Genomic DNA, 21,664 nt, shown 5'->3' on the forward strand with positions numbered 1-21,664 from the left:
ATGCCACGTGATGTCCATTGATGTAACACCAGAGCACTGAGCGAAAACAGAACGAGGGATCTGCGCTGGAATGAAGCCGCAAGTTTTTTTTTTTTTTTTAATAATATTTATAAAATTATATTTAATAATAATAAGTGCGTTTGCATAGTAAAAATGTTTTATATATTTAATTTCTATTTATATTTTAATGTACAGCACCATTTTCATTTTACATTACAGCACAGTAACATCTGTGTTTATTTACTGTAACTTAGTCATGTGATCACTAGTCTGACTCTCCAAATCTTCCAGTGCTTTATTGTCACAACTGAGTGACTTCCTGTGAACTACAATAATCTACCAGATCCTTTCTGCTACGTCCCAGAACTCTCCCAGTCCCATCTGCTATCTCCAAAGGGATCCGTATATATATATATATATATATATATATATATATATATATATATATATATATATATATATATATATATATATATATATATATATATATATATATATATATATATATATATATATATATATATATATATATATATATATATAGTACTGTAGTTATACACCTCCCCTTCAGCTCTATCTGTATACTGCTGCTAACTATGGGATCAGGATATATAGTAGTTATACACCTCACTTTCAGCTCTGTTTACTGCTGCTAACTCTATGGGATCAGGATTAGAGATGAGCGAACTTACAGTAAATTCGATACGTCACGAACTTCTCGGCTCGGCAGTTGATGACTTTTCCTGCATAAATTAGTTCAGCTTTCAGGTGCTCCAGTGGGCTGGAAAAGATGGATACAGTCCTAGGAAAGAGTCTCCTAGGACTGTATCCACCTTTTCCAGCCCACGGAGCACCGGAAAGCTGAACTAATTTATGCAGGATAAGTCATCAACTGCCGAGCCGAGAAGTTAGTGACGAATCGAATTTACTGTAAGTTCGCTCGTCTCTAATCAGGATATACAGTAGTTATACACCTTCCCCTTCAACTCTATCTGTATACTGCTGCTGCTAACTATGGGATCAGGATATATAGTAGTTATACACCACCATTCCAACTCTCTGTATACTGCTGCTATCTATGGGATCAGTATATATAGTAGTTAAACATCTCACCTTCAGCTCTCTGTATACTGCTGTGGTACATAGTAGTAACATCTTCCCAAGATGTGTTCACACCGTTTCTTGCTGCTGTTTCGGTTGCGATTTTCACAAAATCAAGGCAACATGTTACTATGCTATTCTATATAGAAAAAATAAATAAAAAATAAAGTATTCTCATGTAATGGCCGCTCCCTGCAGGTTACAGATTAACAGGCGGCTCCTTCCAGCTGCATCTAAGATATCAGGAGACTCTTGTTTCAAGGCTTGGACTATCCGGTTTGAGTCAGGGCAGACCGGGCGGGTAAAGTCTTGAGGCTTAATGTATGAATACACTTCATGGAATTTACCGGAATATTGTGGGGAGACTAACACCAATAAATTAAATTAAAAATGAATATAAAAAAAAAAATTTAAAATAAAATTTAAAATAAAATAGTAAAATAAATTCTAAAACAAAAAAATAAATAAAAAGACCACAAACCACACGTTTCACAATATAAAGACCTTTATTAAACGGACTCTAGCACAAGCACTCTTGGCATGGACCGCATTCCGCTTACGACAGGCAGGATTGATATTAAACATACAGTTTCTCTTTTGCATTGATTCTTGCTAGGGATGAGCGAACTTACAGTAAATTCGATTCGTCACGAACTTCTCGGCTCGGCAGTTGATGCCTTTTCCTGCATAAATTAGTTCAGCTTTCCAGTGCTCCCGTGGGCTGGAAAAGGTGGATACAGTCCTAGGAAAGAGTCTCCTAGGACTGTATCCACCTTTTCCAGCCCATCGGAGCACCGGAAAGCTGAACTCATTTATGCAGAATAAGGCATCAACTGCCGAGCCGAGAAGTTTGTGACGAATCGAATTTACTGTAAATTCGCTCATCTCTAATTCTTGCTTAGACATCGTGGACTTTTTTTTCCATATTTTTCCTTTTAAAAAAGGGCAAAGGGAGCTGCAGGAAATTAAATCTGATGCACCAACCCCCCTCTCTCCCCCCATATGTAGAACTGTAAGTCCCAGCAAAGCTTTGTCGTCCTGTGCGTTATGCTGGGACATCTTGTTCTACAGCAGAGGGTGGGGAGTGGCAGACCGTGACAATGAATGCTTAGACTGGATATAGAGCTTTACGATGTGGTCTGCAAACTGAGCGACAGGTGTTGCAAAACTACAACTTCCAGCATGCCCGGACAGCCGACGGCTGTCCGGGCATGCTGGGAGTTGTAGTTTTGCAACAGCTCATTGCCATAAAGGACTTTATTGCATACACTGAACAATACTGTTCCATAGAACAGCAGTGATCGGTGTTATCGGTGCTCCATTCGTGCAGGCTGCCTGCACTATTTTAGTACTGATAACCCTGACGGGAAGCATAGTGTATGCTGGATGTTGTAGTTCTGCAACAAGTACAGGGCCGCAGTTTGAAGACCACTGATTTAAAGGGAAACGCCACACGCTCCACCATTGGGGTGTCAAAAAAGGTCTGCGGGATCGTTCTGAACAAGGAGGGCTTGGTAGATATAGTCTACCATGCTGTAAAATCTCCTCGGGATTTTGGGATCATTCCCTTGTCTTATATAGTAGACTTAAAGGAGTACTCCGGTGAACAAAAATATTTTTATTATTTTTTTTTAAATCAACTGGTCCCAGAAAGTTAAACAGATTTGTAAATTACTTCTATTAAAAAATCTTAATCCTTCCTGTACTTATTAGCTGCTGAATACTACTGCGGAAATTCTTTTCTTTTTGAAACACAGCTGTCTGCTGACATCACGAGCACAGCGCTCTCTGCTGACACCACTGTCCATTTTAGGAACTGACCAGAGCAGCATATATGTATTCTATGGGGATTTCCTTTTACTCTGGGCAGTTCCTAAAATGGACAGAGATGTCAGCAGAGAGCACTGTGCTCGTGATGTCAGCAGAGAGCTCTGTGTTTCAAACGGAAAATAATTTCCACTGTAGTATTCAGCAGCTTATAAGTACAGGAAGGATTAAGATTTTTTAATAGAAGTCATTTACAAAACTGTTTAACTATCTGGCACCAGTTGATTTAAAAAAAAAAAATATAAAAAAAAAAAAAATAAAGTTTTTCACCGGAGTACCCCTTTAAAGGACAGAGATGGTAGTCTAACATGCCAAAATTTTGGCAGCAACGCCAGATTTTTAGTATCCAGGTTAAAAATTTGTCTAATACTACTGAATGTTTATAGGCCCCCCACCCCCCAAAATACCATCCAGCTGCTCCCTGTACAAACCAATGCAATGGATAGTATTGTCAATTATACTTCTCAATTATACTAAGATCCAGAACCAAAACCTGACATCACTGGAAACCCTTCCCTAAGGTGGCTTAGACACGTGCACGTGACCCCGCGCTGCCATGCGTCTGTACTGCGCACGCGCAAGAGTCGTCGGACTTTGTCTTGTTTAAAAGCTCTATATCCAGTCTAAGGCTGGGTTCACACCACATTTTGTTAAATACGGCTCCCGTATACGGCTGGGAGGAGGGGGGTGCGGGGCTTAATCGCGGCACGCGCACTCAGCCGTATTCGGGAACCGTATTTAATGTATGTCTATGAGCCGCCCGGAGTGAACCGCAGCCTCCGGTCGGCTGCTTTTTCGGCCGTATGCGGTTTCCCGACCACAGGCAAAAACGTGGTCGACCACGTTTTTGCCTGCGGTCGGGAAACCACATACAGCCGAAAACGAAGCCGACCAGAGACTGCGGTTCACTCCGGTCGGCTCATAGACATACATTAAATACGGTTCCCGAATACGGCTGAGTGCGGGCGCTGTGGTTAAGCCCCGCCCCCCTCATCCCAGCCGTATTTAACAAAACGTGGTGTGAACCCAGCCTAAGTCAGTCCTAAGAAAGTCTTCTAGCAACCAGCACCTTTTTTTTTTTTTAACTATATCTCCCAAGGCATGCTGGGAGTTATACTTCTAAACTGCAAGCCCTACAGTTGCTCTAGTCCAAGACTGGATACTTAAACAGGCATAGGAAACAAACAGAAGGAAAAGACTGCAACATAGCAGAAGGAGGAGGGAAAACCATATAAAGCACCAAACCATTCACTCTAAAGTCTCCAAACATCCTATTTAAAGTGCAAAAGTTTCTTTACGAGGTCTGAACAGATAAAACGATATATATCTGTTTGCAAATCCCAGAAACGCTCTTTGCTCCCAATGACCTCAGGACCCGCTTCGTAACCGCTGACGTGCAATGCAATCTCTGGTTACATAAGCTCCGCGGATCAGAGTCCACCTATTCAGCAGGGAGAGCCTCTTAATAAGCAAGAACATTACATTAGGGCAGAGGTGAGCGTACGCCATTGACCATAGTACCTACTGCCTACAATCTGGTCTGACACTTGTATACTCCGCAAGAAAAAAAAAAAAAAAAAAAAAAATTATATATATATATAATATATAAAAAACTAAAATAAAACCTAAAACAAGTTAGTGAAATAAAAAAAAAAAAAGGCCATAATACTCTAAATAGAATTTAACATTTGTAAAAAATAGCTCGACGTTACTTCTCTTAAATAAATAGATAATAAATATACAAGCTAGGCAGTAAAAACGTGACAATAGAGGAATGTGCGCCAAACGCCATCCTGGATGGACACAGATGATCAGCCTGTGTATGGATGACAGCGTTTTGCATAAGTTAAGACACCTGCTGTTGCTAGGAAACCCTAACAGGAATTTGCATATTGTATTGTTGTCAAGCAGTAAATGGGGCAGCTAAGGTGGGCAGCAATCATTGTGTCCCCTAGAGTGGAGGAGAAGGAGCATCAACCTCTTAAAGGCAGTGTTTACCAACCAGGGTCCCTCCTGCTGTTGCAAAACTACAACTCCCAGCATGCCTGGACAGCCTTTGGCTGTCCAGGCATGCTGGGAGTTGTAGTTTTGAAACAGCTGAAGGCACACTGTTTGGGAAACCCTGCCTTAAGGTATCCATGCACCAGTGATCTCCAACCGGCGGCTCTTCAGCTGTTGCAAAATTATATCACTCAGTATGCTAGGAGTTGTAGTTTAGCAACAGCTGCACGTCAGGGTACACTGAATTGCAGCTTCAATAGCCGTCACTTTTTCAAACAATCTATTTCTCCATACACATCTTGTAAGGTAAGCTGCTGCCAGACACCTCTGCCAACAGCTTACCTCCCTTAAAAATTGGGCATTGAAATTTAAATATGCCTTCTCTTCCCTGACACCATGGTGGGAAGAGTTGTCATTGACAGGGGAAAATCTATACGGCACATGACCCAGATGAGTAAGACTGGAATGCAAAACTGCCGAGTTCATAAGCCATTTAGAGTCCAGTATCAGATGCCTTTTACCTGCAGTATGGTTGTCAAGCAGTGAATGGGGCAGTCCATTGTGAAGCCATACATCTTTGGTTTGTGGAACCGCAAGGCCATGTTCACAAGGCGTAATTTCTGCAGGGTGTCGACCCTTAAAACACAGGTGGACATGCCGCAAATAGAGCTACGGCAGAATATGCCGGTGCTAGGACCGCTCCTTTGGCGGAGACTGGCGGTGCACACTACAGCAGAATTCCACTGAAAATGGGAATTTCTGAGCGGAATCTTTCCATCAGATTCCGCTCTGAAATCCCGTCGATTGAATGTGGCCTAAAATGTAAAAGCCAAAGTAATGCAGTTTCCCCAAACACAAAGCGGATGACATTGCTCGATGTGAAACGGCAAATATCCAATGGCTGCCGACTCACTTTGTCAGTACACATGCTGCAGGTCAAAGTTTCAGACTATAGAACGTATATTCAAGTGAGACATGTGGCCCTTTAAATAAGGGCTCTGTACATAAAAATAAGGGGACAGATGTAAAACTTGAGACAAAAAAAAATAAAATAAAAATACAATGTAAACACAGCTCCAGCTTGGAAGATTCTAGCGGCCCCAACGAAGAAAGGGGGTGGAATGAGCGCAACCGGTAAGACAGGTCACAAGTCCCTTGTGATCAGAGGCCGAAGCTTCACATCCTTCAGTTTCTGGGGTTATCACAGCTTCACTGTTGCCTTTAGTGTTAAGCACATTCACAGAATGAAGACGGGACCATTCACATCCAGGGAGATACGCCCCAAGACTGCAGTCCAACAACCGCATCACGCCAATTTTCTCATCACCGAGAGGTCACCCCGAGCGTGAGTTTTAGGTTCTCGTACACCACATAACTGATGCTGACCGCGGGGATCACCTTCATGAAATTGGGGGCCAGACCCCGATAGAGTCCGAATGCTCCTTCTGTCTTTATAATGTGCTTAAAGAGCTTGCTCATGGTCACCTGCGGTGCTCCTTCAATAGAGGCTAAGAGATATTTAAAAAAAAATAAAGCCATATTAAAATCCATTAGACTTCACATATGGATTATGCAGAAGCCATCAAACGCCCCATAAGCGTGATGAATTGGCACTAAGGCTTACCTTGTGCTTGCATGCGTGTCCTGACCAACGCTAAGGGATAGCTGGCGAGCTGCCCACATGTACTGGATATCGTCCCACAAGCCAGTAATACAAATACTCCCGGGTCAGCACTACTTGTGGCGTATCTGTTCAGCCAGGCGTTCTTCAGGGTCTTAAGAGGGGGGGAAAAATAAAAAATACATTTAGGACTTAATAGTTACAAGCAATGATAAGCCAACTATCCACTAATTCAGTGTGCCTCCAGCTGTTGCAAAACTAGAACTCCCAGCATGCCCGGGCAGCCGAAGGCTGTCCGGGCATGCTGGGAGTTGTAGTTTTGCAACAGCTGGACGCATAAAGGTTTGGAAACAGTGCACTTTTATTCATGTTTAACTATACATATTAAAGTATTTAAAAATATTTGTTAACTATTAAAAACTATTTTATATTAATTTGAATATATTTAAAAATGTAAAAATTATTTATATATATATATATATATATATATATATATATATATATATATATATATATATATATATATATATATATATATATATATATATATATATAATTAATAAATATATATTTTAATTACAAAAAAAAAGAAAAATATTTTAAAAATTACAATTCCAGAATCTCACCTCATACACGGCCAAGTCAATGCCAGCGTAGGGAATAATCCCCAGCATATTGGGGACGTATCCTTTGTAAAAGGCAGACATCCCTTCTTTCAGTAAGATTTGTTTCCCGCAATGTAACACCCCGTTGTATTGACCGGTCTTGCGCAGAGCCATCCGTGTTTTAAGAACCTGCGAGGGTAATGAACAGGTTTAGTCTCTAAGAAAGCAAAAGAGGTCGGTGCCTAAAAAAAATATAGTGGCGGGGCAGGGAGGGCTAGTACTCACCTCCATGGGATAGATGCTGCTTTGAGCAATGACACCGGCAAGAGATCCGGCTACTAGTCGCTCATGGATTCCCAGGGTTTCCTGGTCGCTGCCTATGAGGCGTTTAATCTGCAGAAAGGGACAAATGTATAGGACTATTAAAATCACGTGCAGAACACAGGAGTACTCGACCACATCAACTGTTTGGTTGGGTTCACATTAGCCTAATACAGAGGTATATTACCTCAGGACACTGAACTGCCACTGTTGAGCCAGAACTTGCCTTCGTTTTAGGTTAATGTGAACCCAGCTTCTCGCTGTTGCAAAACTACAACTCCCAGCATGCCCGGACAGCCGTTGGCTGTCCGGGCATGATGGGAGTTGTAGTTTTGCAACAGCTGGAGGCACACCTCTCTAGAAAGTCTCACCTGTTCATAAGCCATGAACTTAATAGCAGATTCTGGCGCGATTTTGACCACGTTGATGCCGTTCCCTCTCCACAGAGAGCGGAAACCTCCCTCGCGGATCATCTGCGTGAAGCCCCCCAGGATAGACATGTTGTTGTGACGGGTAGCGTGGACCTAAAAAGAGTTGAACATGAGAGGCAGGTTTAGTAACCCATGCTTATCCAAAAACAATGGCTTCTGCTAGTTTGTGGCCGGGATTCATAATCCTAACAGGAATGTTCAAGTACAGGCTAAAAACTGATGTCAGTAAGCTGAGCGGCCAGTGCGTCACTGCAATAATACTTGTTTACAAAAAAAATAAAAAAAATGTATTTAATGTTTTTTTTATGTTTTTTATGTTTTTATGTATTTAATATTAAATTTTATTTAATATTTAATTGTATTTAATAATTTAATTTTATAATTAAATATAAAATATAAAATTAAATATAAAATTAAATATAAAATTAAATATGGCACTGGATCACTTGCAAGCGTTATAAAAGTATTGTTAAAGCATAAACCAAGGAGAGTGTCCTTTATTACGTCAGCTAAGACATTTGGAGGAAGCCAAAATATTTAAGGAGTTACAAGAGTGTGCCACACACATTAGTAGGCGTTGGGAAATTGTAACCACAGCCTATTAATATGTACTGTAACAATAAGTCATACAGTAATGGGTGATGATTTTTATCGTGCTTACTTTAATTATTAGTAGTGGAGGTAATCTGTTCCAAATTGTTAAAAATAAAATAAAATTCTAAAAAAGCATTTCACATTGGCAGTAGTGCCCAGAAAGGTACCGGTGCCAGCCACGTGCCTCCTGTGATTTTTGTTACGCCATGTACTGCGCTAAGATGGCCACAAGCCAGAAAGCACTTTGTTCTAGGGAACACTTTGATCTAAAATGACATCTGACACTATAGTGCAAAGTCCGACATTCCTACCATTTATCTCTGTAATAAAAAAAATATTACACAAGCCTCCCTTGGCCTCTGAAATGGATGTCAAGGACTTTGTTTAAAAAAATAAAAATTGCATAATTGTCCATTTCCACCTTGTCAGGCCTGAAGTTGGAGCCATGTCCGATTTTACACTGGACAAATCTATATACTATAAAGGACAACACATACCTGCATGAGGACTTTCAATCGATCAAGGGGCGCCGTGCATGTACGAGAGACCGCGCCTGCTCCACCGCCAGCGACTAGATGCCTCCACCACATCCCGGTTTGCTTCTCTTCCACTGTGAACTCATCTGGGACGATCAGATTTTCTCCAACATCAAAGATCTGCATAGGGAGAAGGGACACGGGATCAGAATCTGTGGGGTCCAGCCAAAAAATAAACGCCATGCTGTAGGCAGGGCAGCAGCTGGTATGTCGTCACCGCCTTCTGCAGCAAAATCTAATACTACACTGGTAAAACAATATTTGTCGTTCATATATAGAGGAGGCAAGACCTTCCGGTTTCTAGAAGAATAATAACGCTGACTGCTGCAGTGGGCGGAATAAACTGGCGCAGGCCGACTGATCAGTTACTGACAAGATGCAACTTTGTGCCAGATCTTCAGCATCAGAATGGTTCGGAGATGCAGAGATGAATCCTGTAGCATAGAATAAAGGAAAAGACAGAAGAAAAAGGAATTTTACCGTAGAATGCTTCCAATAAAGGATGATTTCCGGAATGTTCTCTGCAGGGTGCAAGAGGTGATAATCCCGCCACTCATTCCAGTCTATTGTCATCGTACCATTCTTATCCATGCTGCAAGAAATGACACAACGTTACATATTGATTTATAGCCACACAAAATATATTGGCAGCACAGGCAAACATGCACAAAACACAAGCAGGACAAACCGAACGACAGGAGGGGGACACAAGGAGTACATACTTACTGGGTGACAGGACCCCAGCGGTGGCCCCTCCTAATTCTGATAGCCACACATACAGAAGCAAAGGGAAAAGATAGCACAAATCAGACGGTTACTCCCTGCCAGGTCTGTAACATTACAGATTTCCTAACCCGCTGAGATGTCTGGAAAGGAATCTGAGAAGGAGTCTTCCACCCCAAAAAGGCAGGCCAAACCTTACGTAAGAACAGGAATAAGGCCACTGTGTCGGGTTTAAAGGGGTACTCCCCTGGAAAACTTTTTTTTTTCTTTTTAAATCAACTGGTGCCAGAAAGTTAAACAGATTTGTAAATTACTTCTATTAAAAAATCTGAATCCTTCCAGTACTTATTAGCTACTGTATGTTCCACAGGAAGTTCTTTTCTTTTTGAATTTCCTTTCTTTCTGACCACAGTGCTCTCTGCTGACACTTCTGTCCATTTTAGGAATTGTCCAGAGTAGGAGAAAATCCTCATAGCAAACCTATCCTGCTCCGGACGGTTCCTTAAATGGTCAGAGGTGTCAGCAGCGAGCACTGTGGTCAGACAAAAAAAAAAAAAATTCTAATATGAAAGAACTTCCTCTTTAGCAGCTAAGTACTGGAAGGATTAAGTTTTTTTTAAATAGAAGTCATTTACAAATTGTATAACTTTCTGGCACCAGTTAATAAAAAATGTTTTCCAGGGGAGTACCCTTTTACTGGGCTCCTAAATGACTTACATTTAGCAGGATACAGTACAGAAGAGGAACTTGACAGACAACTTAAGACTGGGTCAGCAGGCTACGAGACAGACGCGGGACACTCACAGCTCATGGTGACATTTACTGAACGTTTACTTACCTCTTCAGGATTTTCTCGGCCTGCTGCTCGGAGATGTTCACACCGAGGTCTAGGAGAGACTGCATTATTTCCTGGGCATCAATCCTTCCTATAAGACACAAAAAGGAGGTTTCATTAAAACTTAAAAAAAAAAAGGGGGGGTTTAAAATCAATTGGTGCCGCAAAGTTAAAAAGATTTGTAAATGACTTCTATTTAAAAATCTTAATCCTTCCAGTACTTAGCTGCTGTATACTGCACAGGAAGTTTTATTTATTTTTTATTTCCTTTCTGTCTGACCACAGTGCTCTCTGCTGACACCTCTGTATCAGGAACTGTCCATAGCAGGAGAGGTTTGCTATGAGGATTAGCTCCTAATCTGGACAGTTCCTGACATGGACAGAGGTGTCAGCAGAGAGCACTTTGGTCAAACAGAAAAGAATTCCAGATAGAAATAAAACTTCCTCGGTAGCAAACAGCAGCTGATAAGTACTGGAAGGATTAAGATTTTTTTTAAATAGGAGTCCTTTACAAATCTGTTTAACTTTGACACCAGTTGATTAAAAAAAATAGAATAACTAAATAGTATTCCACAGGAGTACCCCTTCAACCACAGGAAACTTATTAAAAAAAAAAGTAGAGCGCAGTGTTTCCCAACCAGTGTGCCTCCAGCTGTTGCAAAACTACAACTCCCAGCATGCCCGGACAGCCTTCGGCTGTCCGGGCATGCTGGGAGTTGTAGTTTTGCAACAGCTGGGGGCACACTGGTATAGAGATATCTAAGCACACAGCCCAAAATTCCCGTAATTCACTTCTCACGTCTAAACTGGTGCCATAGAGGGACATATACAGCTAGGAGACAATATAATCGCAGATCAACTAAATACGGATTTGTATCCCCCATAATAAGCTCAACATCTGCGTCAGAAGGTGGTTACTGCCAAAAAGTATAAACCTATATGCAAACAATGGAAACATTGTGCAGGAACTCAGTGCCTGGGACAGGTGTGCAGCCGGGGTGGGGAGGGCTGAAGGCCATGAATACTAACCATCATTCTTCTTGTCCAGGCTACGGAAGACCAAGCGCAGTTTCTTCTCGTGATCGCGGAGGTAATGTACAAACTCCTCAAAGTCCAGCTGTCCATCCTGGTCCTTGTCGCCGGCTTTTACTATTTTCTGTTGGAATGAACAAGAAAACGGAGGTTAAATGGAGTCACCGAGACCTGTACAAATGAGGCGTCAGCTAAAAGGGAACAAGTGTCGGCTGCATCTAGAAGAACCATTAACTTAGCTAAAACCAGTCTAAGTGCTGACTCATGGGACGGCAAATACCTTAAAGTGTAAACTATCATTTCAGAGGTGGTCAGACGTGTCAGAGACATTAGTCGGGTGTATGCAGGTGTAGAGATCCTCACCGGACAAAAACTTCTGACACTTCTGTCAAAATGATAGGTACGCAGGGCTGTGCATGCTGGGATTTGTGATTCCGCAGCATGTATTAAACTTAATGCATTAACAAGCCGCAATCCTACAATATGCATCGTGGCAAGTGAGGGGTTAAGAGGGTACCCAATTTGGTGCCAAGTAGAGGATGAGATGAGCGAGATCAGCATGGGAGATTTACAGTGACCTTTGTAAACTGTCTGAACTGCAGTCACACGACTCCCTCCCGGGACACCGAGTGCTGGGACCTAAAGATAGTTGGGTGTGTGACATGAGGACATTCTGACCCGCCAGCTACTCCCTGACCGGAGGGCTCTGAATTCAACTTCAAATTCACCCCAAAAAAAAAAAACTAATAATAATAATAGGTTATATAATATAAAAAAAAAAAAAAAAAAAAAAAAAAAAAATTATATATATATATATATATATATATATATATATATATATATATATATATATATATATATATATATATATATATATATATGATATAGATATATAGATAGAGATATAGATATATATTTCTAAAAAATAAAAAAGCATAATTTCAAAGATTGATAAAAATACTATAAAAGTTTAAAAAAAAATCTACATTTTAAATTAATATGTGAACATATGAATCTAAAAAAATATACTTATATATTCGTCTAAATATAAGTTAACAGTCAAAATATGAATATATTTCAATGTAAAAATATAAGTATATTTATAAAACATTATATTTTGACTTTTGTTATATATTTATGTTAATATACTAGTAAAAAAAATAAAAAACACAAGACTATATATTTATTATACAAACACACACCCCTTATACCAGTGTTTTCCAACCAGCCAAAGGCTGTCCAGGCATGCTGGGAGTTGTAGTTTTGCAACAGCTGGAGGCACCCTGGTTGGGAAACACTGTCCTACACAGTACCCCATTAGCATTAATTCATCCAAAAACACCGATTAGTGATACAAGTGCAATAAATACAACTAAATACTGATAAAAATGGCATAAAATTGGATCTGTGTAGCATATGATTGGCTTTACATTAGGACATCTTATCAGTTCTCATTGATCGATTCAGAGAGACATCAGCTGCAGGAAGGAGCGACTGACACTACAGACTCCAATAGGTCATGTATTGTCATAAAGAGAACATGAAAAAAGTAAAAGAATAAAATAAATTAATTTAAAAACAAAAAAAAATACACGTTTTGCTAGTTTGTACTGATTTCTACCCAAATTGCCGGATTAAAATTTGAAAAAATATAATAATGATAAACAATAAATAAGAAATAATAAAATAAGTAAAGCCGGTCGGCAGAGGACTCACCTGCCTCCACGTACGGTAGGTAGAGACTTCCTGAGATGGAATCAGGACACTTAAACTAAAGATAGATTTCAGCTCTGACGGGAGCCCATCCGATTCAAAGTACTGAAACTCTGCCGGCGACTGATCCAGCACGGGCACGTATAAGCTGAGGCAAAGCATGGCGGAGGTGCTGCCTACACCTGCACAGGTATCCAAGTCCCACGCTGCTCCTAAGGAAACTGAACAAGCCGGCAGGTTCCCAAGCCTCCAGGTATCTGATCTGGGCTGTGACTGGAGGGCTGGGACCTGCCCCCTCCCATTGAAGCCAGTGCAGCTGGTAGAGCCGGCCTTCTGCAGGCAGCCAATGGCAGCGGAGGCAGGTCCGAGGACTTATCCAGCCATGTAAATGACGCATGGTGCAAGAATCCTGGGGAATAGAGCTACGTGACCTAGACCAAGGAGGGGAAACGGACACGAGACTCCCGGGGGTCACTAAATATAGGAGCCCATCACAAGGTGTCCGTTCTAACACTTCACAAAATATTAGTATGGCCGGGACACAAGACGCTTGGGCAATCCCAACACTAAATGACTTCTAAGGGAAAGTTCACACATAGGATTGGCTGCAAAACAAACCTGCATCAGGATCGGGCAGAATACTCTGAAATATACAATTGTTTGCAGGTTTTGCTGCAGGATATATATATATAATTTTTTTTTTCTACTTTTTTTCAGAGTTGGTTCACAGTACGGAATCTCCAGCCAGAGACCCCGAGTGCAGCCGGCGGTGCACGCACATAGCAGTCCCCCATAGACGGCAACGTATACCAGACGGATTCTGCCGAAAGAATGAGCGAAATCATCCTTTCGGCAGCAGAGTGTCCGCCTCTGAAATTCCGTAGCGTGCAGTGGAATCCCTCGCTGGCACCGGAATTTCCGAGTGAAATTTAAAAGCATGCACGGACAACTAATGGACCTCCAGATGTTTTAGAACTACTACTCCCAGCATGTTTGGACAAACAATGGATCTCCAGATGTCTAGGCATGCTGGGAGTTGTAATATTGCAACATCTGGAGGTCCATTAGTTGTCTAGGCATGCTGAGAGTTGCAGTTTTGCAATGGCTGGAGGATGACTTGGTTGTCTGTGCATGCTGAGAGTAGTTTCACAACATGCGTAGGTCCATTGGCTATCCCGGCATGCTGGAAGTAGTAGTTCTGCAACAACTAATGGGCCTCCAGATGTTGCAGAACTACTACTTTCAGCATGCCGGGATAGCCAATGGACCTACGCATGTTGTGAAACAACTACTCTCAGCATGCACAGACAACCAAGTCATCCTCCTGCCATTGCAAAACTACAACTCCCAGCATGCCAAGACAACTAATGGGCCTCCAGATGTAGCAAAACTACAACTCCCAGCATGCCTAGACAACTAATGGGCCTCCAGATGTAGCAAAACTACAATTCCCAGCATGCCTAGACAACTAATGGGCCTCCAGATGTAGCAAAACTACAATTCCCAGCATGCCTAGACAACTAATGGGCCTCCAGATGTAGCAAAACTACAATTCCCAGCATGCCTAGACAACTAATGGGCCTCCAGATGTAGCAAAACTACAATTCCCAGCATGCCTAGACAACTAATGGGCCTCCAGATGTAGCAAAACTACAATTCCCAGCATGCCTAGACAACTAATGGGCCTCCAGATGTAGCAAAACTACAATTCCCAGCATGCCTAGACAACTAATGGGCCTCCAGATGTAGCAAAACTACAATTCCCAGCATGCCTAGACAACTAATGGGCCTCCAGATGTAGCAAAACTACAATTCCCAGCATGCCTAGACAACTAATGGGCCTCCAGATGTAGCAAAACTACAATTCCCAGCATGCCTGGACAGCCCTCGGACCTCCATATGTTGCTAAACTACAACTCCCAGCATGCCCGGACAGCCAACGGCTGTCCGGGCATGCTGGGCGTTGTAGTTTTGCAACATCTGGATGCCCATTAGTTGTCTAGGCATGCTGGGAATTGTAGTTTTGCAACATCTGGAGGCCCATTAGTTGTCTAGGCATGCTGGGAATTGTAGTTTTGCAACATCTGGAGGGCCACAATTTGGAGACCACTGCACAAACCTATTGCCACTGACCATCTTCCTTAAAGTTTACTTTGCTGTACCGTATGGGGGCATTAAAGCTGAAGCTATGGGTGTCCTTTTAGATACACACATACAAAACTGATGAGCAGGCTCGTATGGTGAAACCCAGGAGCGAAGTCTATGAAGCGGAGCAGGCTGGCTGGCATGTCACACGCGGTTAGCCGCTAGGAGACGAGACCTCTCCGGTGTCAGCCCATTAGGATTAGACAGGTGACGGATAAGAGAGATCAGGTCTGAAATGGTAAAGCCGCACGTGAGCCCGGGACATCAGTGCAGGTAGTGTCACCTCTGACCGCCATACTGACAAGTACATTGATGAAACTATATACCACTCTGAACTAGAAATAAGAAGCCGTTCAGCAGTCTCTATTGTTGTGCAAAGTTTTAAACCGTTTCTATTGTGGTGTAAATGAGGCGAATCTACACAACCAAAGCCGACCCCATTAGCATCATCACCGAGCGCCTGTAGGGGGGGTGAAGACTTATCAGGTGAGCGGTTTCCATAGGTAACAGACGACGCATTCATTACCTGCCGCAGGTCCTTCATGGGTGCGACCATCATCAGGATGATCTGGTCCTCAGAATCGTTCTGCTCCTCGGAGCCCTGGCATGTAACCCGGGGTAAATCCATGCCCAGGGCCTTCCGAATGTACTGTATCATCCTCCTGGTGTGTGTTCAGGACAGATGCTGCGTTACCTGGAAGAACACACCCTGAACTCCTCCGATAGCTGCGAGCGGTGATCTCACTATGGCGAAACACAAAGCCGGCAATTGTGGAGAACACGTGAGAGCAGGGGCCGGCGCTACGCAGCTGGCATTGGCCACAGGAACGCCGAGCGGTGTCGCCCTCAACTCTGCAAAGTGCTCACGACCTGATGCCGGCTGCTCCGGCTCTGCATTCACACTGCAGCAGGCTCCGGCCAATCACAGCAGCCGATATTAACACGTTCTCTAATCAAACTATTGAGCATCAGGCAATCCAGGAGGAAATCCCTGCATCACTGCTGGACCACAGTCAGATATCACGGGGAAGGTCCTAAATAGTGAGACATCTGGCATGTGAGCTACGGCTGCCTCGCCCAGGAGGATGACAATTCGGGGTTAACACAATATAGGATGTATAGTGTCTGCAGACATCAGTTCTCCTTGTCTCTGTCAAACAGAGCAGTTTCCCAGTGTGCCTCCAGCTGTTGCAATATCACAACTCCCAGCCTGCCCGGACAGCCAATGGACCTTCAGCTGTTAAACTACAGATGCCAGTATGCCCACTCAGCCAATTAACCTCTACATATTTCATAACTACAACCCCCAGCATGTTTGGACAGCCTATGAACCTTCGGATGTTGCAAAACCACAACTTCCAGCATGCACGGCCAGCCAATGGACCTCCACATATTTAAAAACTACGACTCCTAGCATGCCCAGACAGCCAATAGACCTTTAGCTGGTGCAAAACTACAAATCCCAGCATGCCTGCTAAGCTGGTGGACCTCCACGTGTTGCAAAACTACAACTCCCAGCATGCTTGGAAAGCCGAGTGATATCCAGATGATGTAAAAACTACAACTCCCAGCATGCTTGGGCAGCAAATGGACCTCCACCTGTTGCAAAACTACAACTCCCAGCATGCCAGGAAAGCCGAAGGCTGTCCAGGCATGCTGGGAGTTGTAGTTTTTCAACAGCTGGAGGATGAAAGTTGCCTGGGCACGCTGGGAGTTGTAGTCATGCAAGGGCAGGTGGATGACACGGTTATTTGGGCATGCTGGGAGTAGTAGTTTCGCTACATGTGGAGGTGCCTTTCCCAGCATGCTGGAAGTAGTAGTTGTAGTTTTGCAACAGTTGGAGGCACAATGGTCGGGAAACACTGAGATAGACAAACCTTCTCTTCTACAAGTTTCCACATATCACCAGCAGGTGGCAGCATCATTATTAATTTGTGGAGGAGACACGAGAACGAGCAGTAATGACATTTCTAAAAGCGAACCCAAACTACTACATATTTCTCTGAAGTTTTTGACTCGTCAGAACATAGCATCACATTGACAGATTGTTATAATGGGCAGAGCTCCAACAACATACGGGCTGAAGGTGCTAGCGCCCCCTATCTACTGATACATTGCTTTCTTCTGCCAAGTCACAAGACATCTAAGGGTGCGTTCACAACAGTTTATATGATTTAGGGGTATTAAAACCGTATAACATTGTTTTATAGAGTTCTCATACAATGTAAATAAGCTTATAACACACATCCCCAGTCCTAACTATTAGAAAGATACCCAAGACCACACACAGTTGTCCCTCAACTTACAATGGCCTCAGGTTACAATATTTTCCATCTTTTCTGGACCATTGTAATTTGATACCAGACTCAACATACAATGTACAGACAGTCCAGATCTGTGATACCTGTCACTGGCCGGAAGATCTGACCAATCAGAATGGACATTTCACTGGTAAAACCCCTGTATTACTGAAGTGTATGCACTGACTGGTGTCTGGTAGCGCCCCCTACAGTACAGGGAGGTATTACATGTTCTGTACTACTCTTTACCTGTATTACTGAAGTGTATGCACTGACTGGTGTCTGGTAGCACCCCCTACAGTACAGGGAGGTATTACATGTTCTGTACTCTTTACCTGTATTACTGAAGTGTATGCACTGACTGGTGTCTGGTAGCGCCCCCTACAGTACAGGGAGGTATTACATGTTCTGTACTACTCTTTACCTGTATTACTGAAGTGTATGCACTGACTGGTGTCTGGTAGCGCCCTCTACAGTACAGGGAGGTATTACATGTTCTGTACTCTTTACCTGTATTACTGAAGTGTATGTACTGACTGGTGTCTGGTAGCGCCCCCTACAGTACAGGGATTTATTACATGTTCTGTACTCTTTACCTGTACCAGGGTTAGCTGCTCCTTTGGACACCAGGTGAGGGCGGCTCCATTACTTTTTTAGGACACTGTGTACTGTACAGGACCCTGAAGAAGCTCCTGTCCACTACATAGACAGTGATTACAGCTCCCAGCAGATCTTTATTACTTTTATATGTAAGGATTTGCTTTATCTCTATTAGTTATCAACTTTTTCTTTAATCCTCACTGTCTATTTTTGGATGACATTTTCTTGCAAAACTACAACTCTCAGCACACCCCGACAACCTAAGCCTGTTGGCTGTCCAGGCATGCTGGGAGTTGTAGTTCTGCAACTTCTAGAGGTCAGCAGTTTGGAGACCACTAATAGAGGCTGATGTCAGTGGGGGGGGGGGGGGTCCTCCTGCTCTTCTATGTGAAAAGATGCAACTGATTAACTGCAGCAAACAAAGAGGCCATTGAGCCCAATCTGAGGACTGTATGGAGGCCTCAGGAATACTAAACGCTGAGGGAATTCTTACATTTCGGGATGGAGGGACACATTAGACAAGTAGGGGCTCTGTGCGCTGCCATCACAGCACAAGTCATACAGCTCTATACAACCTGCAGGCCATCCCTAGAGGCGGACGAGCCCATAGGGTACAGGGCATGCTCCCTATTTTGCATAAATACTGCAGTACAACCTCGCACCCCTCTATGTATAACTTGCGGGTTGTTTACATAGGGCCTGAGGCTACCTTTATTTTGACAAGCGGCCGTACACTTTGTGATTAGCCTAAATTCCCACGAACAAGTCTAGATGCATCCGTACATGCAGAGGAAATACCATCGGCCATTGTATAGATCCGTACGTGCTGGGAATAGCGTAGGGAAACCATGATGTTTACCATGTCCAACCTCTTGTCCCAAGATGATAACCTATCACCTATCCACAGGATGTGATCAGTGGGGGTCTGAGTGCTAGGACCCCTATTGAGCAGATACTTAGCACTTCTCTTATGCGCAGGAGACCATTTACAATTCTTAGATAACTCCCTCTATAGTAGACAGCAGAGACTGTACAGTAGACTGTGGTATGAGGAAGTTCACATATAGCGAGTAAGCTGCAGATTCCCTTGCGTGTAAACAGCTTTTCTGCATAGATTCTGCAGATTTTATGTATTTTCTAATGGGTGAAAAAAAAACACACATCTTTATTGATATAGTATAATTTTTAAGACTCTCTAGGTAGGTAGGTATCTAAGTATGTATCTAGGTAGGTAGGTAGGTAGGTAGGTAGGTAGGTAGGTATCTAAATAGGTAGGTTTACCTTGCATGAAATCTGCAGTTTATTCATGTGTGAACATACCCTGAATGTCTGAATTCTGGATAGATATAATATCTGTACTATCTAGTTCTATACAACCACATTTGGATAGCATTTCCCAACCAGGGTGCCTCCAGCTGTTGCAAAACTACAACTCCCAGCATGCTCGGACAGCCGTTGGCTGTCCAGGCATGCTGGGAGTTGTAGTTTTGCAATGGCAGGAGGTACACTGTTGGGAAACAATGCTATAGAGCAATATTCCCCAATCTTTGGCTGTCCGGGCATGCTGGGAGTTGTAGTTTTGCAACAGCTGGAGGCACCCTGGTAGGGAAACGCTGCATCACTGTATAGCCCTGAGCCAGATGTTTCTATATAAGGCTATGTTCACACCGTGGACTTTCCGAGAACCTGCTGGAAAAGTTTCTGCACATTAAAAATGAACGGGGAATCTGCTGTCCCATTCACATGACAAAATTACCGCTGTGGAAATTCCGCAGCAGAAATTCTGCAAAAATATAAAGAACAGTCTTAAAATTTTGTAAAGTTCTGGGCAGGAATCCCATTGAACTCAATAGGGAGAATTTTTGCAGAATTCTGTGTTTTGACCACGCCGAAAGTCTGCTCAGATTTTGCAAAACTGCATAAATTCTGCCGCAAGCTTTGCAGAACGGAATTTAAGCAGAACAGCAGAATCTCCACCGTGTGAACATAGCCGTACACTCCACACTTCAGCCGTATATAAACTAGGGATCAACCGATATCTGTTTTTTAGGGCCGATACCGATAATCGGTGGAGGTTAGGGCCAATAGCCGATAACTTATACCGATATTCCGGTTTAAGTTATCGGCTATTTATCCCCCCGCAACACCGCTGCAGATCATTGATTTAAAGCGGGCGCTTTAAATCAATGCACTGCAGTGGCTTTTGCGGTGCCATAGGCTGCCGCCGCCACCAGCTTCTCTCCCCCTTCCTGTCCAGGGGTCCTGAGACCTATCAACACCACCGCTCCCCCGACCTGCCGCACCGCCCCCATTGCCTCCCCCATCCGCGGTTTTATAATTACCTGTTCCCGGGGTCCACTCCACATCTGGCTCCGGTGGCGTCCTCCTGAACGGTCACTGTGCGCACTGATGGTGACGTCACGTCGCACACGTCACTCGTCATTGCGCACAGCGTAACGCAGGACGCAGCAGGAGCAAGAAGTAGCGTGGGCTCCGGGAACAGTTAATTATAAAACCGGGGATGGGGGAGGCAATGGGCCCGGGGCAGTGGGGGGGGTGCGACGCGGTACGGGGCATTATCGGCTTATCGGCAAGGTAATTGCCGATAATGCCCAAAATCGTGATTATTGGCCGATAATATCGGCCATACCGATAATCGGTCGATCCCTAATATAAACCATTAACCCAGTTCATTCAATCTATAGACTGCTGAGCTAATGTCTGCCATTGTCCTGCCCTGTATAAGGAGATTGCCCAGCAGATAACCAGTGAATGGAAAGGTGAGCAAGGAGACGAGAGAGTCTTATAGGAGAGGAAATAGATTATTGTGTGCGAAGGTCTTAAATGGATTAAAGAACCCAGGGAGATACAAAGCACATTAGAGCGGCTTATCTTCAGTCAACAAGGCCCAGTGATCCTGTGGTTAAATACAGCAGTGATATAGATAGATATATATGAGAAGAATGACCCCGCGAGTCCGACATCTTCACTATCTGATCCCATCATCATGATAGAATGAGAAGAAGAGGTGACCCCAAAATACAGATCACTGAAAATCCTGCCCTCACTGCATCTAAAGCCGCCATATCCATTACATACAGGTCAGTAGTAGTTGGGGCCGGTTATTGTGTAAAGAGGCCTCCCGGCGATCATGCTGATGGTCGCTATTAACCCTTTAAATGCTGTGATCAATACTGATCATCTATAGACGTTACGGGACTTAGTGACATTTATCGGACCACCCGCAGCTGATGGATGAAGATGCCGGCCAGAGGTGGT

At 43.3% G+C, this 21,664-nt stretch overlaps 1 protein-coding gene across 5 annotated transcripts in view; it reads right to left on the reverse strand.

Moving 5' to 3' along the window:
* Positions 1-3,880: 3,880 nt before the first annotated feature.
* Positions 3,881-21,664, reverse strand: part of SLC25A25 (solute carrier family 25 member 25) — a 29,598-nt gene continuing 11,814 nt past the window's right edge. The window contains exons 1-11 of one of the 5 annotated variants that reach the window (XM_056540549.1): positions 16,012-16,426; positions 11,625-11,751; positions 10,599-10,686; positions 9,764-9,799; positions 9,518-9,629; positions 8,999-9,157; positions 7,848-8,000; positions 7,441-7,548; positions 7,177-7,344; positions 6,554-6,704; positions 3,881-6,437 (exon numbers count right to left, since the gene is read on the reverse strand). In XM_056540549.1, the coding sequence (XP_056396524.1) occupies positions 6,253-6,437; positions 6,554-6,704; positions 7,177-7,344; positions 7,441-7,548; positions 7,848-8,000; positions 8,999-9,157; positions 9,518-9,629; positions 9,764-9,799; positions 10,599-10,686; positions 11,625-11,751; positions 16,012-16,143 (1,419 nt within the window). In that variant the 5' untranslated portion in view covers positions 16,144-16,426 and the 3' untranslated portion in view covers positions 3,881-6,252. Of the gene's footprint in view, positions 6,438-6,553; positions 6,705-7,176; positions 7,345-7,440; positions 7,549-7,847; positions 8,001-8,998; positions 9,158-9,517; positions 9,630-9,763; positions 9,800-10,598; positions 10,687-11,624; positions 11,752-13,343; positions 13,599-16,011; positions 16,427-21,664 lie in introns of those variants that run through there. The other 4 variants (XM_056540548.1, XM_056540546.1, XM_056540550.1 and 1 more) reach the window with 4 other exon arrangements.

The sequence above is a fragment of the Hyla sarda genome, chromosome 9 (genome assembly GCF_029499605.1).
Source record: "Hyla sarda isolate aHylSar1 chromosome 9, aHylSar1.hap1, whole genome shotgun sequence".
NCBI lineage: Eukaryota > Metazoa > Chordata > Amphibia > Anura > Hylidae > Hyla > Hyla sarda.